General features: G+C 43.6%; 1 protein-coding gene across 1 annotated transcript in view; it reads right to left on the minus strand.

The window, feature by feature from the left end:
* Positions 1-488: 488 nt before the first annotated feature.
* Positions 489-14,542, minus strand: part of LOC140739273 (UDP-glucose 6-dehydrogenase-like) — a 75,302-nt gene continuing 61,248 nt past the window's right edge. Inside the window, exons 8-12 of the mRNA XM_073067422.1 lie at positions 12,419-12,549; positions 10,558-10,697; positions 6,965-7,056; positions 4,947-5,057; positions 489-1,950 (exon numbers count right to left, since the gene is read on the minus strand). Coding sequence (XP_072923523.1) covers positions 1,843-1,950; positions 4,947-5,057; positions 6,965-7,056; positions 10,558-10,697; positions 12,419-12,549 — 582 coding nt within the window. The 3' untranslated portion in view covers positions 489-1,842. The remainder of the gene's footprint in view (positions 1,951-4,946; positions 5,058-6,964; positions 7,057-10,557; positions 10,698-12,418; positions 12,550-14,542) is intronic.

Below are 14,542 nucleotides of genomic sequence, written 5' to 3' on the forward strand. Positions count from 1 at the left end.
GCTGAGGCCGAGGCTGTGGGCCTTCTCCGGCAGCTCCGGGCTTCGGGGTAATGAACTCAATTTAATTTTGAAAGCTGTTGCTTGCTTTTACTATTTGCATGATTTGTGTTTCTCTCTCTTGCTGTCTCTCCACATTGAGCGTTAGTCTTTTATAAATTTGATTATTTCGGGTTTCTTGTTTTGTGGCTGTCTATAAGCAGACGAATTTCAAGATTGTATAATTTATACACACTTTGATAATAAATGTACTTTAAATAATAGAAAAATGGAGTGCTATGTGTGAGGGAAGGGTTAGATTGATCTTAGAGAAGGTAAAATGTTGGCTCAACATCATGGGCTGAAGGGCCTGTACTGTGCTGTAACTCTCTATGTTCGGTCCAGGAACATACCAACAAACCCAGGATAGAAATCATATGCAAATTTTAAAAAGTATTGCTATTTATTAAAAATAAACTTAAATTAAACCACTCAGTCTTAGGAAGGCAATGTTGCATCAAACCGGTCACTTTTATTTGACATTCAACTAGTCTTAGTTGGAACTGTGCAGACATGGGAGTGACCAATAGTAGGAGTTAGGGGGCAGTACAAAGAGATGGTTGGATGAGAGGCCATTTGATCACAATTCCACAATCAGAGCTGAGCATAATTGTTTGACTAAAGGGACAGACCATAAGGCACAAGCCATTGAGTCTGCTCTGCCATTCCATCATGGCTGATCCATTTCACTCTCAAACCATTCTCCTTCCTTCTCCCCATAACCTTTGATGCCCTGACTAATCAAGAACTTATCAAACATTCGCTTTAAATATACCCAGTGACCCAGCCTCCACAGCTGCCCGAGGCAAAGAATTCCACATACTCACCACTCTCTGGCTAAAGAAATTCCTCCTCATCTCTGTTCTAAATGATGTCCCTCTATTGAAGCTGTGCCTTCTGGTCCTAGATTCTCTACTATAGGAAACATCTTCTCCATGTCCACTCTATCCAAGCTTCTCAGCTGCATCATGATCTCTCTTCTAAACTCCAGTGAGTACAGGCCCAGAGCCATCAGATGCTCTTCATGCATTAACCCTTTTACTCGTGAACCTCCAATGCCAGCACACAGCCAGCTAACAGATAGCTGGTAAGACATGTCACAAGAGGCACAAAAGCCTGCAGATGCTGGAATCTGGAGCTAAAAACGAGCCACTGGAGGAACTCGGGTCAGGCAGCATCCGTGAATGGAAAGGGACGATCTGACCGTTCAGGTCAAGACCCTGCCAAGGAGTTGCTCTCTACACTTTATTTATTTAGATATCCATCTATTTAGAAATACAACATGGAACACACCCTTCTGGCCCAACGAACCGCACCACCCAGCAACCCATCTTCTTAATCCTAGCTGAATCACAGGATAACTTGCAATGGTGAATTAACCCGCTAACCCATACATCTTTGGACTGTGGGAGGAAACCGGAACACCAGAGGAAATGCACACGTTCACGGGGAGGAACGTATACCTCCTCACAGAGGCGGGGAACCCTCTCTTGTTCATTGTGTTCTGATTAAAAATTCACAAGTTTCTGTAATGATGATAATGGTCTCACGGTTTAGACCAGGTGTATTTAACCAGTGCATATTCCAAAATTTCAGATACCTTGAAAATAAATAAGCCCTTTCTGAATGAAGTGGGTAACAATTCCAATTGGCAAAATCTTTAATTAATTCTTTAAAAAGAACTATCTAGAAACTGTAATGAATTTTGTTACATGTAGTGTTTTGAGTACAATGGATATAAATTTAAAATATATAAAAAAAGGACATATTGAGCGTATAAAATGCTCGTGAATGTCACAGGATACATTAAATCTTTAGCTTCTTAGCAGCAGGAGCCTGCAAATCAATCCTCGAGATGTCTTTGTTTGCAGTGAAGGGTATCCTCTCAGTCACCTTCTTTCCGATGGTTTCAACCTGTCAACAGAAATCCAGTTCAAAGTTCAATGTAAATCTGTTATCAAAGTATCAGAATCCAGTTTATCACTGGCATATGTTGTGAAATGTGTGGTTTTGCAGTAGCAGTACAGTGCAATACCTAGTGATAAAAATACTATAAATTACAATGAGGCCCTCTGTTGGTCAGGATCAGCCATGGATTTTGCATCGTAGCTGTTTACGGGATACACAAGCCAGGGCAGTACGATATGGGGAGCAAGCCGTTGCCCACACAGCAGGCTCCCCCTCTCCATGCAGTTGATGAATCCAAAAGGACGGCAGAGACCTGTAGCATTGCAGGAGTTGCCAGTCAGCATTGAACTCAACATAGAACTGCCATAGGGGCTCCAGTTCTGGATTTTTCCCTTGGGGTTTACTCCTGAAGCCTTCCCCGTGAGTGGGTATAGCCGCAAAGCAGTGGAGGTTTGAGATCAGAGCTTTCCTGCTTCCTGCACTAGCTGCCAACCATGACTGATCAGCCCATTCTGCCCGAAGCAACTACTTTTAAGGCACCAAGAACCTGCCTTTGCCCTTTCTCCTTTCAGTAGAAACCATTCTGCCAGGTTTAGCATAGACATACATACAGTGCCTATAAAAAGTATTCAACCCCCTTGCAAGTTTCCATGGTTCACTGAATCGCAGTGGATTTAAATTGGCTTTTTTAACACTGATCAACAGTAAAAGACTCTTTCGTGTCAAAGTGAAAACAGATCTCTACAAAGTAATCTAATTTAATTACAAATATAAAGCACTTAACAATGAATTGGATAAATATTCACCCTCTTTAATATGACACACCATGTCATCACTGGTGCAGCGAACTGGTTTTAGAAGTCACATGATTAGTTAAATGGAGATCATCTGTGTGCATTCAAGGTGGTTCAATTGACTGTAGTAAAAATACACCTGTATCTGGAAGGTCCAGCTGCTGGTGAGTCAGTGTCCTGGCAAAAACTACACCATGAAGACAAAAGAACACTCCAAGCAACTCCGTGAAAAAGTTATTGAAAAGGACAAGCCAGGAGATGGATACAAGAACATTTCCAAGCCACTGAATATCCCTCGGAGTACAGTGATTTCAACCATCAAGAAATGGAAAGAATATGGCACAGCTATAAATCTGCCTAAAGCAGGCCATCCTCAAAACCTGAGTGACTGTGCAAGGGAACTAGTGAAGGAGGCCGCCAAGAGACCCATGACAACTCTGGAGGAGTTACAAGCTTCAGTGGCTGAGATGGGAGAGACTGTGTGTACAACAACTGTTGCCCGGGTGCTTCACCAGTCACAGCTTTATGGAAGAGTGGCAAAGAGAAAGCCACTGTTGAAAAAACTCACATGAAATCTCAGCTAGAGTTTGTCAGAAGGCGTGTGAGAGGCTCTGAAGTCAGCTGGAAGAAGGTTCTATGGTCTGATGAAAACAAAATTGAGCTTTTTGGCCACACTTCAAAAACACACCATCCCTACCGTGAAGCACGGTGGTGGCTGCATCATGCTGTGGGGATGCTTCACTGCAGCAGGCTCTGGAAGGCTGGTAAAGGCAGAGGGTAAAATGAATGCAGCAAAATACAGGGAAATCCTGGAGGAAAACCTGATGCAGTCTGTAAGAAAACTATGACTTGGGAAAAGAATTGTTTTCCAGCAAGACAATGACTCCAATCAATAAAGCCAAGCTAAACAGGAATGGCTTAAAAACAAAGTTAATGTCGTGGAGTGGCCAAGTCAGAGTCCAGACTTCAATCCAATTGAGAATTTATGGCTGGACTTAAAGAGCTGTTCACTCACGATCCCCATGCAGTCTGTCAGAGCTTGAACAGTTTTGTAAAGAAGAATGGGGAAAAATTGCAGTGTCCAGATGTGCAAAGCTGCTAGAGACCTATCCACACAGACTCAAGGCTGTAATCGCTGCCAAAGGTACATCTACTAAATATTGACTTAAAGGGGGTGAATAATTATGCAATCAATTTTTGTGTTTTATATTTGTAATTAATTTAGATCACTTTGTAGAATCTGTTTTAACTTTGATGCAAAAGTGTCTTTTTCTGATCAGTGTCAAAAAAGCCAAATTAAATCCATTGTGATTCAATGTTGTAAAACAATAAAACACAAAAACTTCCGGGGGGGGGGGGGGAATACTGTTTATACACACTGTGTGTTTGTATGTATGTCTGTGTATGTACGTATGTATATACACACGTACACACAATACAAAGAAAATGGGAAAAAAGAAAAGCAAAATAATAATAATAAATAAGTATACAATAAACATTGAGAAAATAGGGTAAAGAGTTTTTGAAAGTGAGTCCATAGGTTGTGGGAATAGCTCAATGTTGGGACAAGTGAAGTTATCCACTCTAGTGCAAGAGTCTGATGACTGAGGGGTAATAACTGGTCCTGAACTTGGTGGTGTGGGTCCTGAAGTTCCTGTACCACCTTCCTGATGGCAGCAGCAAGAAGAGAGCGTGGCCACAATGGTGGGGGTCTCTGATGATGGATGTTGCTTTCCTGTGTCAGCGCTCTGTGTAGATGTGCTCAGTGGTGGGGACGGCTTTAACTGCGATGGACTGGCCTGAGTTTGTGGGAAAGATCCCATCACCTGATGGTGCATTTGTGGGATATGGCAGTTACTGGCAAACCCAGCATTTTCATGCTGTTAACAGCATTTGGAACCTTTCATTAGTTAAATATATTCCACCTCAAAGTACTACAGCACAAAAAGAGGCCCTTCAACACATCTAACCACAAGACCAGAATACACAGGAGCAGAATTAGACCATTCAGCCCATCGAATCTGCTCTGACAGTCCATCATAAAGGTTCAATATTAAACCTGATTCAGATGCACTGGGAACCTATACTGCATCCCTGTCCACTCCCTCCACCTTTCTCTCTCTCTCTCCTCCCCGCCCCCCACATTGCAGATGAAATTGAAGCCACTAATCCTTGTGTTGAGACCCACAGCCCCACCATTTCCCTTACCTGGAAACCAATATGCTGGAGCTTCTCATGAAGACTGTCCAATATACGCCTACCGTCAAAGATAAATGCCGGCTTAAGCATTGCTTTGTAGATCCTCTCATAGTCCAGCTCCTGAAAAGACATCAAACCCAGTCTGAAATGGCACACTCTTCTCAAGTACCACAAATCGTTCCCTTCTGGGAAGTTCTATAGGGTATTAAAACAAAAACATTCACACAATCTTAAATCACACACACAAAGCCCTGGGGGGAACAGCAGGTCAGGCAGCACCTGTGGAAAGGAATAAACAGTCGATATTTTGGGCTGAAACCCTTCATCAGTCCTGACCTGCTGAGTTCCTCCAGCATTTTGTGTGCGACTCTGGATTTCCAGCATCTGCAGAGTCTCTTGTGGATACGCCACCTTTTCTTACCCCAGTCAATTATTCTAATCAACCACTCTAGATAGCCACCCCTCCCACCCCCTCACTACGCTGTTTACAATGTTGATTACATTGTACTGGTAATTGTGTATTTATGCACATTCTATTCCATATCCATCCTTTAACCTCTAACTTTGAGGTTTTAAAAAAAATTACACTGTATATAATTACTCATAATTAAAGAGGCATCACAGTAGTGTAGCGGTTAGTGTGATGTTATTACAGCTTGGGGCATTCCAGAGTTTGGAGTTCAATTCCGGTGCCTCTCTGTAAGGAACACTAAACTGTTCCCACACCTACGCACTCACCTTCGAGGACTCTTCATCTCATGTTCTTGATATTTATTGCTTATTTATTTATTATTATCTGGGTTCAGTTTGTTTCTCTTTGTACCTGGATTCAGTTTTTTGCTTTTGCACACTGGTGTGTGACTTGTCTGCGTTGTTTCATTGGTTCTATTGTGTTTCTTTGTATTTACTGTGAACGCCCACAAAAGAATGAATCTCATGTACTTTGATAATAAATTTACTTTGAACTTTGATGTAATCTTTGTCTTCTAACAAGAGGCTGGACAGGTTGGTGGGACTGGCTTTTCTGGATTGGTGCTGACCAAGAAGTGACATTATACAGGACTGTTAAATTATCAGGGGCACAGATAGGGAAGGTTGTCACAGTATTTTCCATCAGTGTCACAGAAACTAAAGCTAGAGGGCACAGGTGAGTGGTGAAAGAGTTAAAGATCTGAGAAGAAAGATTTAAAGGGGTCCTGAATAGCAACTTTTTCCACACAGAGGGTGGTGGGGATGTGGAACAAGAGGAAGTATTTGAAGTGGACACAATTACAGACGTTTGGACAGGTTTGTGGATAGGGCAAATTTAGAGAAATATGGGCAAATGGGATTAGCATAGACAGGCATCTTGTTCGGCATTCACAAGCCTGGCCCAAAGGACTGTAATCTAATTATACATTCATTTCAAGATACAGTGATGAGTAGGTCCTTTTCTCCTTCACGCTGTGCTGCTCTGAAACCCACCTATTTTAGCCCAAGTCTAATCACGGGACAATTTGCAATGATACTGGGGTGGCTTGGTAGCGTAGTGGTTAGAACAACGCTTTACAGTAGCAGAGATCCAGAGTCAATTCCCACCGCTGCCTGTAAAGAGATGGTACATTCTCCCCGTGACCACATGGGTTTAGTCTGGGTGCTCTGGTTTCCTCCCACGGTATAAAGGCGTACAGGTGAATAGGTTAATTGGTCAGTGAAAATTGTCCTGGGGTTAAATCAACGTTGCTAGGTGGCATGGCTCAAAAGGCCAGAAGGGCCTGTTCCACACTGTATCTAAATACAAATAAATAAAATTAGCCTATTAACTAGTATGTCTTTGGACCGTGGGAGGAAACTGAAGCATTTCACAGAAAGGATGTGCAAACTCCTTACAAACGGTGCTGGGATTAAACTCCAAGCCCTGACACCCCAAGCTGTAACAGCGTCACGCTAACTGTTACGGTGCCGTGACGCACAAGGTACGTCTCAGATCAAAAACTTCTCATCTGAGTGCTACCTGGAGTGATCAATATTTCAACTGCTTTCAATACCTTGAACATGTCCCACTCTGTACAGATGACAATCGCGTGGGCATTCTTACACGCCTCATATGGATCCAACGAGACAGTGACCAACCGAGACACTACGAGAGAAGAGAGCTTGCAGTCACAATGATCATTCTGTGCTATCATGGCATTACATTTCAGCACGCGTGTTGGCAACGTTAATGGCATAACAGCCATAAAAAGCATAGCAAGATCCCAGAAACAGCTGCAGGATAAAAGGCTGGGAGAAAGATCAGCCAGAATATTGAACAAAGACCCTCCCAAGTGCTGTAAGACTACAAGACCATAAAACACAGAAGCACAATTAGGCCATTCCCTCAAAAGTTAAGCAGTAATGTTGAATTAGACTGCTTAATCATTATTTTTGGTGCAGCTTAATGATTAATTATCTGCTGGAGTTTTATACAACTACTTCTAAACATGTAACTGTTTATCATGCTTCCTAGTGGCCTCAGTATGTATATGTAAATGTCCCTTGGTGGCTACATTTGTATCATTCTGGAAAGCTCTGGAAGCTTCTCAGGTTTTACATTTTCTATGCCATCTCCCTGTTCTTTTTGTCATGTTTGTGTTACAGAAGCTGTTAGAGCCTGTGACGTACATTTTCAATCTCAATCAAAGTCAAGTCAAGTCAAGTCACTTTTATTGTCATTTCGACCATAACTGCTGGTACAGTGCATAGTAAAAATGAGACAACGTTTTTCAGGACCATGGTGTTACATGACACAGTACAAAAACTAGACTGAACTATGTAAAAAAAAACAACACAGAAAGAAAAACTACACTAGACTACAGACCTACACAGGACTGCATAAAGTGCACAAAAACAGTGCAGGCATTACAATAAATAATAAACAGGACAAACACGAGGAAATCTGCAGATGTTGGAAATTCAAACAACACACACAAAATGCTGGTGGAACACAGCAGGCCAGGCAGCATCTATAAGAAGCACTGTCGACGTTTCGGGCCGAGACCCTTCATCAGGACTGTAGGGCAAGGTGTCAGTCCAGGCTTCGGGTATTGAGGAGTCTGATAGCTTGTGGGAAGAAACTGTTACATAGTCTGGCCGTGAGAGCCCGAATGCTTCGGAGCCTTTTCCCAGACGGCAGGAGGGAGAAGAGATTGTATGAGGGGTGCATAATGCTGTTTCCTTTGCTGATCCAGCGCTGAGCTGCCTCGTGTAGATTAACAGATGGGGGGGTGGGTGCTGAAAAGGTCTGGGAACAAAAAGTGACTCATGGAAAAGACCGGGGATGAGGCACGGAGTCATGAACGACTCCACCTCGCAGCGGCGAGGAAGATTGAAGCACCGAGGTGAATGTGGAGAGGGTCAGTGATGGCTCAGCGCGAAATGGTTGGAAGCCGGGCATTTGGCCCTGGGTGAGCAGTGTTCAGCCCCGGGTCAGCAGTCACTCTTCACAGAAGAACTCAGTTCGTGCAGCTTCTCTCCTCGTATACAACTATTAGACGCTTCCCATATTCTGAGATTTAGGTGATTATTGGACTGCACTTTATGAGGGGTGATTGATATGTTCGTGGCCTAAGGTAGAAGGAGTCAATTTTAGAAAACCTGGCACATTTATTTTTCAACATAGTCCCCTCCTACATTTACACACTTAGCCCAGCGGTCGTGGAGCATACAGATCTTGGACATCCAGAAAGTGTCCACACCAGGGGTGATTGATAAGTTTGTGGCCCAAGGTAGAAGGAGATGAGTTATACAGCTCTCGTTACATGCACATGCAGTTCAGCTCTTTGAGTGATTATGCAGAAAGTTTGAAGTTAATGTGTCCTTCTACCTTAGCCCATAAACTTATCAATTAAGTTTTATCAACTTATCAATTACAAGGGGAGTGAGGGGGTCAGTGATTGTTTTGTGTAGAGGATTGTTGATTGTTTTTGTGGCTGCTCTTTTCCGGGCCAGTTGGTGGGGGGTGGGAGGGGGGTAGGGTTGGTGTCTTCTCTTTCATCAACACACCCATTGTCTTTCTGTACTTAATGGCTATCTGGAGTATACATATATCAGAGTTGTATTGTATATGCATACTTTGACAATAAAATTAACTTTTGAACCTTTGTGGTGGTGTTGCGTTATTTGAATACAGACTATCTGATTGGCTTGCTCTTATCTGCAAATTTGAACGGGACTTTTCTCACCTATGGAGTATAAACAGAGATAACCACACGGTGGCGCCATCTTTCACTTTGCCTTCCCGTACTAGATCTCTATTATTGTCCGTTTTTCAATTTTTTTTATTCAACTAACATTAAATAAAACAATTGTGAAGGAACAAGGTCTGTCTCTTTCCTGATTTCTGAAAGAACCTTGGATTGAACACATCAGAATGCAGCAGTGGGAAGATTAATTTAACCAAAAAACACAGACTTTTATACACTATTAATCCTTGATAACCAGCTACTTTGGCAATAATCCCTGTTCCTGATCAAAAGAACACCATGGACTACCTCTGTGGTTTAATTTTTGCACTAACATCGGTCATTCTTTCTCTCTTTGTTGACTTCTGCACTTACACTCGGTGGCCACTTTATTAGGTACACCTGCTCGATTATGCAGATACCTAATCAGCCAATCATTTGGCAGCAACACAATGCGTAAAAGCATTCAGACATGGTCAGAAGGTTCAGTTGTTGTTCACATCAAACACCAGAATGGGGAAGGAATGTGATCTAAGTGACCTTGACTGTGGAATGATTGTTGGTGCCAGACAGGGTGGTTTGAGTATCTCAGAAACTGCTGATCTCCCGGGATTTTCATTCACAACAGTCTCTAGAGTTTACGGAGAATGGTGCGAGAAACAAAAAACATCTAGTGAGCGGCAGGTCTGTGGGTGAAAGCAGCTTGTTAATGAGAGAGGTCGGAGGAGAATGGCCAGATTGGTTCAAGCCATCAGGAGGGCGACAATAGCTCAAGTAAGAGTGTTGCAACTGTGGTGTGCAGAAGCAGCTATGGAAGTAGAAAAAGCTAAAGTTATAAACTTGGCCAGCTCCATCATGAGTACTGGCCTCCCCAACATCGAGGACATCTTCAAAAGGTGATGCCTCAAAAAGGCAGCATCAATTATTAAGAACCCCCATCACCCATGACATGTCCCCTTCTCATCAGAGAGGAGGGACAGGAACCTGAATACACACACTCAATATCTTAGGAACAGCTTCTTCCTCTCTGCCATCAGACTTCTGAATGGACAGTGAACCCATCAACACTTGCTTCTTTTAAAAAAAATATATATCTCATTGTAATTGATAATTTTGTTCTGTATTGCATTGTACTGCTGCCACAAAACAAATATTTCACAACAACTCGTATGCCAGTGATATTAAACCTGTTTCTGAGCATCTCTGAATGCACAACACGTCAAACCTTGAAGTGGATGGGCTACAGCAGCAGAAGTTCAGACTCCTGTATCTAAGAAAGTGGGCACTGAGTGTAAATCCATGTGTTGACCGTACCCATGTGCCTGTGATGTTGCTGAACATTTTACTCTGTACCTGTACCTCTCTGTGCATGTGTACTTTACAACAAACTCCACTTCCCTGTTGCCAGGACTACATACCCCGGTCAGGATCATCGTCACAAACGCTGGGGTGACTCAGGTCTTGAACAATTTGTTCCTTCTTCACCTTCGGATCAAAGATGTGTAGCCTGGCTCCTTCATCCAGGAGGTACTTGGATATGTAGATACTGGAAGATTCCCTAAAAGACGCGAAGCAAACAGAAGGTTAGATGGTTTAGAATTCTGGATCTGTAGGAACACAACAGCCTGTAGTGGTAGCTTTTAAAACCTGGAGAAAGTTATAAACTCAGCCAGCTCCATAATGGCCACTAGATTCACCAGCATCCAGGACACCTTCTAAAGCCAATGTCTTAAAAAGGCAGCATCCATTACTAGGGACCCCCATCAGTCAGGATGCCCTCTTCTCATTGCTACCAACAAGGTGGTGGTATGGGAGCCTGAAGACACACACTTCAGGAACAGCTTCTTCCCCTCTGCCATCAGATTCCTGAATGAACAATGAACCCATGAACACTACTTTGCTCTCATTTTTGTACTACTCCTTTAATTTTTAAAAAAATATATACTCTTGTTGTTATTTGGAGGAACTCTACAGGCCAGGCAGCATCTATTGAAAAAAGTGTAGTCAATGTCTTAGGGCAAGACCCTTCGGCAGGACAGGCCCGAAACGGAAACTGTACTTTCTTCCCCATAGACGCTGCCCGACCTGCTGAATTCTTCCAGCATCTGCAGATTTTCTCTTGTTTGTTCTTGATGTAATTTAGTTTTTTTATTATTATGTACTGCAGTGTATTGCTGTCACATAATAAAGAATTTCACCATATTTTCCAGTGATATTAAACCAGATTCTGATTCTTTATTCTGCATTGTCCCTGCTCTGCCTCAGTGCCCCGTGGAATCATCTGATCTGTGAGAACGGGATGCGAGACCTATTCTCACTGTATCTCGGTCACGTGACATTAATAAACCAATTCCAATAACAACTTTGTTTTGATTTCCATGCATCACAACAGTGCATTGAGGTAGTCGAAGAGGAAAAACAGTAACAGAAGGCGCAATAAGGTGTTACAGTTTCAGAGAGAGTGCAGTGCAGGTAGACAATAGCAATAACAAAACACAAGACATTCTGCAGATGCTGGATATCCAGAGCATCACACACAAAATGCTGGAAGAATCCAGCAGATCAGGCAACATCTATGGAGATAAGTAGACAGTTGACATTTTGGGCCAAGACCCTTTTTCAGGACCAAGGAAAGGGAAAACATCAGATAAAGAGATGGGGGAAGGGGAAGGAGACTACCTAGAAAGTGATAGGTGAAGCCAGGGTGTGGGAAGGATCAAGGGAGGAATCTGATAGGAGAGGAGAGTGGAGAATAGGAGAAAGGGAAGGAGGAGGGGACACAGGGGGGAAGAAATAGGCAGGTGAGAATAAGCAAAAGGTCAGGGTGGGGATAGAGGAAAGTAGGGGGGGGGGGGTTAAATATGTTTACCAGAAAGAAAAATTGATATTCATCGGGTTTGAGGCTACCCAGACGGAAGACAAGGTGTTGCTCCTCCAACCTGAGGGTCACCTCATCGTGGCACAGGTCACAATGGGAATGGGATTTAAAATGTTTAGCCATCGGGATGGAGTGGAGATGCTCAACAAAGCTTAGAAGAGGTCTCACCATTGCAGAAGAGGCCACATTGGAAACAATGGACACGATAGACGACCACAGCAGATACATATATGTTGAAGACTTTTCTGCAGTGCTACGTTACTATAAAAATATGTAAAAGATATAAACTGCTGAAAAAGAGAGCATAAAGTGAGGGAGTGTTCATGGTCCATTCAGAAATCTGATGGCAGAGGGGAAGAAGCAGTGAGCTAGGAGCACTGCAGTGTATGATGAAGCCCTACCTTGTGTCTCCGGTGTCTTTCTTGAAGGCAAAACCCAACAACGCGATCTTCTTGTCGGTAACCGTGTTGAAGAGGCAGCCAATTACCCGAGCAGCAAACCTCCTCCGCTGATAATCATTTATCTCGATTACCTGGGAGCAGAAACAGCACAAAATCAAACAGATGCTAAGGGTTTATAAGGCATTGGTGAGACCGCACATGGACTATTGAGAGCAGTTTTGGGCCCCTTCCCCAGAAAGAAAGTACTGGCAATTGAAAGGGTTCAAAGGAGGTTCACAAGAATAAACCAGGGGATGAAAGGGTTAACATACAAGTAGCGTTTGATGGCTCTGGGCCTGTACTCAATTGGGGTGGGGGAGATCTCATTGAAACCTATCGAATATCGAAAGGCCTAGATGGAGTGGACGTGGAGAGGATGTTTCCTGTTGCAGGCGAGTCCAGGACCAGAGGGCACAAACTCAGAATGGAGGGATGTCCATTTAGAACAGCTGTGGAGGCCAGCTCATTGGGTAATCTTGAAGCGGAGGTTGGAAGGTTCCTGGAGAATGTGGTTGAGAAGGATAATAATTCAGCCATGATGGAATGGCTGAGAAGACTCAACAGGCTGGATGACCTAATGCTGTTCCTATGGCCTATGACCCCACGACAAGACCAGAGGACTCATCCTGCCTGCCTGTGTTCCACCCTGGTCTCCATCCAGATCTACTCTCAAAGCCAAAAGTCAAACTAGATCTATTATCAAAGTACATATATGTTACCATATATTGCATACAAATTAATGTTCTTGCAGACGTTCACAGTAAAAGAAATATGATAGAACTTATCAAACATTATACATAAACCAACAATGGCAACCTCTGTGCAAAAGAGCAAAATTTCTTTTACCAATATAAACTTTATTCAAGTATAAACCTTGCATTGTGCCTTTTCATTCTTTACATAAATTATCCAAGTTTTCTGTACTGGTTCATCGCATTCATAGACACCAATACCACAACTGCTACTCATGTGGTCCCCCTGGGCTGGTATATCGTCATCATCAAATGTCTGTTGCGTTTAGGGCAGCAATGAAATTCCTCTATCTTTGTCTGTCCTCTCTATTGTGCCCCAGGTGTGGTTGAAGTTAAAGTCTGTCCCGAGCCTTATATGCTCATCAGGCTGGTGCTTATGCCGGTTTCCGTGGTGTGAAGCGACTGAGAGTACGAGACTCCGCCCCCCGGGATAGGACGCCAGTCTATCGCGAGGTTAACAGCTGGGTGGACTAGAGCCATGTGTGGTTAAGTGCCTTGCTCAAGGACGCAACACACTGCCTCAGCTGGGGCTCGAACTCATGACCTTCAGATCGCGAGTCCAACGCCTTAACCACTTGGTCACATGCCATGACACCAGGTGTGGTTCAGGGGCCTAATTTCTGCCGCTGTGGTACAGTCGCAAATTGTCTTAGGTCTTCCACGTTTCCTCCACCCTTCAGGGGTACAATGAAGCACTGTCTCGATGATGGAGTTGGCCTCTCTTCTCATCACGCGCTCAATCCATCTCCAACATTTCACATGCACCACAATAATTGAGGGCCTTCCTCCCCCAACCCGCACCCTCCCTCTCCAATAGAAGAGCCCAACACCATGGTCCTTTCCCAGCAAGCCCCTGCAGTGTCTGCACCAAGCTTCAGGACATCCCTCAGCACGTACTCCTGCAGCCTGGAATGTGACAGTCGGCAGCATTCCTCTACAGGCATCTCAATGTGTTAGCAGACTGGCAACTTTTGGGCAGACCACAGGGCAACTTTTACTGAGTTAATGATCTGCCAGCATCACAAATTGGGCAAATAAAAATAAATAATTCAGAGAATCTGAGTTGTAGAGCCTTTCAAAATGAGTTCATAGGTTGTGGAAAAGGTCCAGAGCTGAGGTGAGTGGTTATCCATGCTGGTTTAGGAGCCTAACAGGAGAAAATCTGCAGATGCAGGAAATCCACGCCATTCACACAGAATGCTGGAGAAACTCAGCAGACCAGGCAGCATCTGTGGAAAAAGAATACAGTCTATGTTTCGGGCTGAGACGCTTCAGCAGAACCAGAGAAAAAATGATGAGGAGCAGATTTGAAAGGTGGGGGGAGGGGAGAGAG

Source organism: Hemitrygon akajei, chromosome 15, assembly GCF_048418815.1.
Source record: "Hemitrygon akajei chromosome 15, sHemAka1.3, whole genome shotgun sequence".
Taxonomy (NCBI): domain Eukaryota; kingdom Metazoa; phylum Chordata; class Chondrichthyes; order Myliobatiformes; family Dasyatidae; genus Hemitrygon; species Hemitrygon akajei.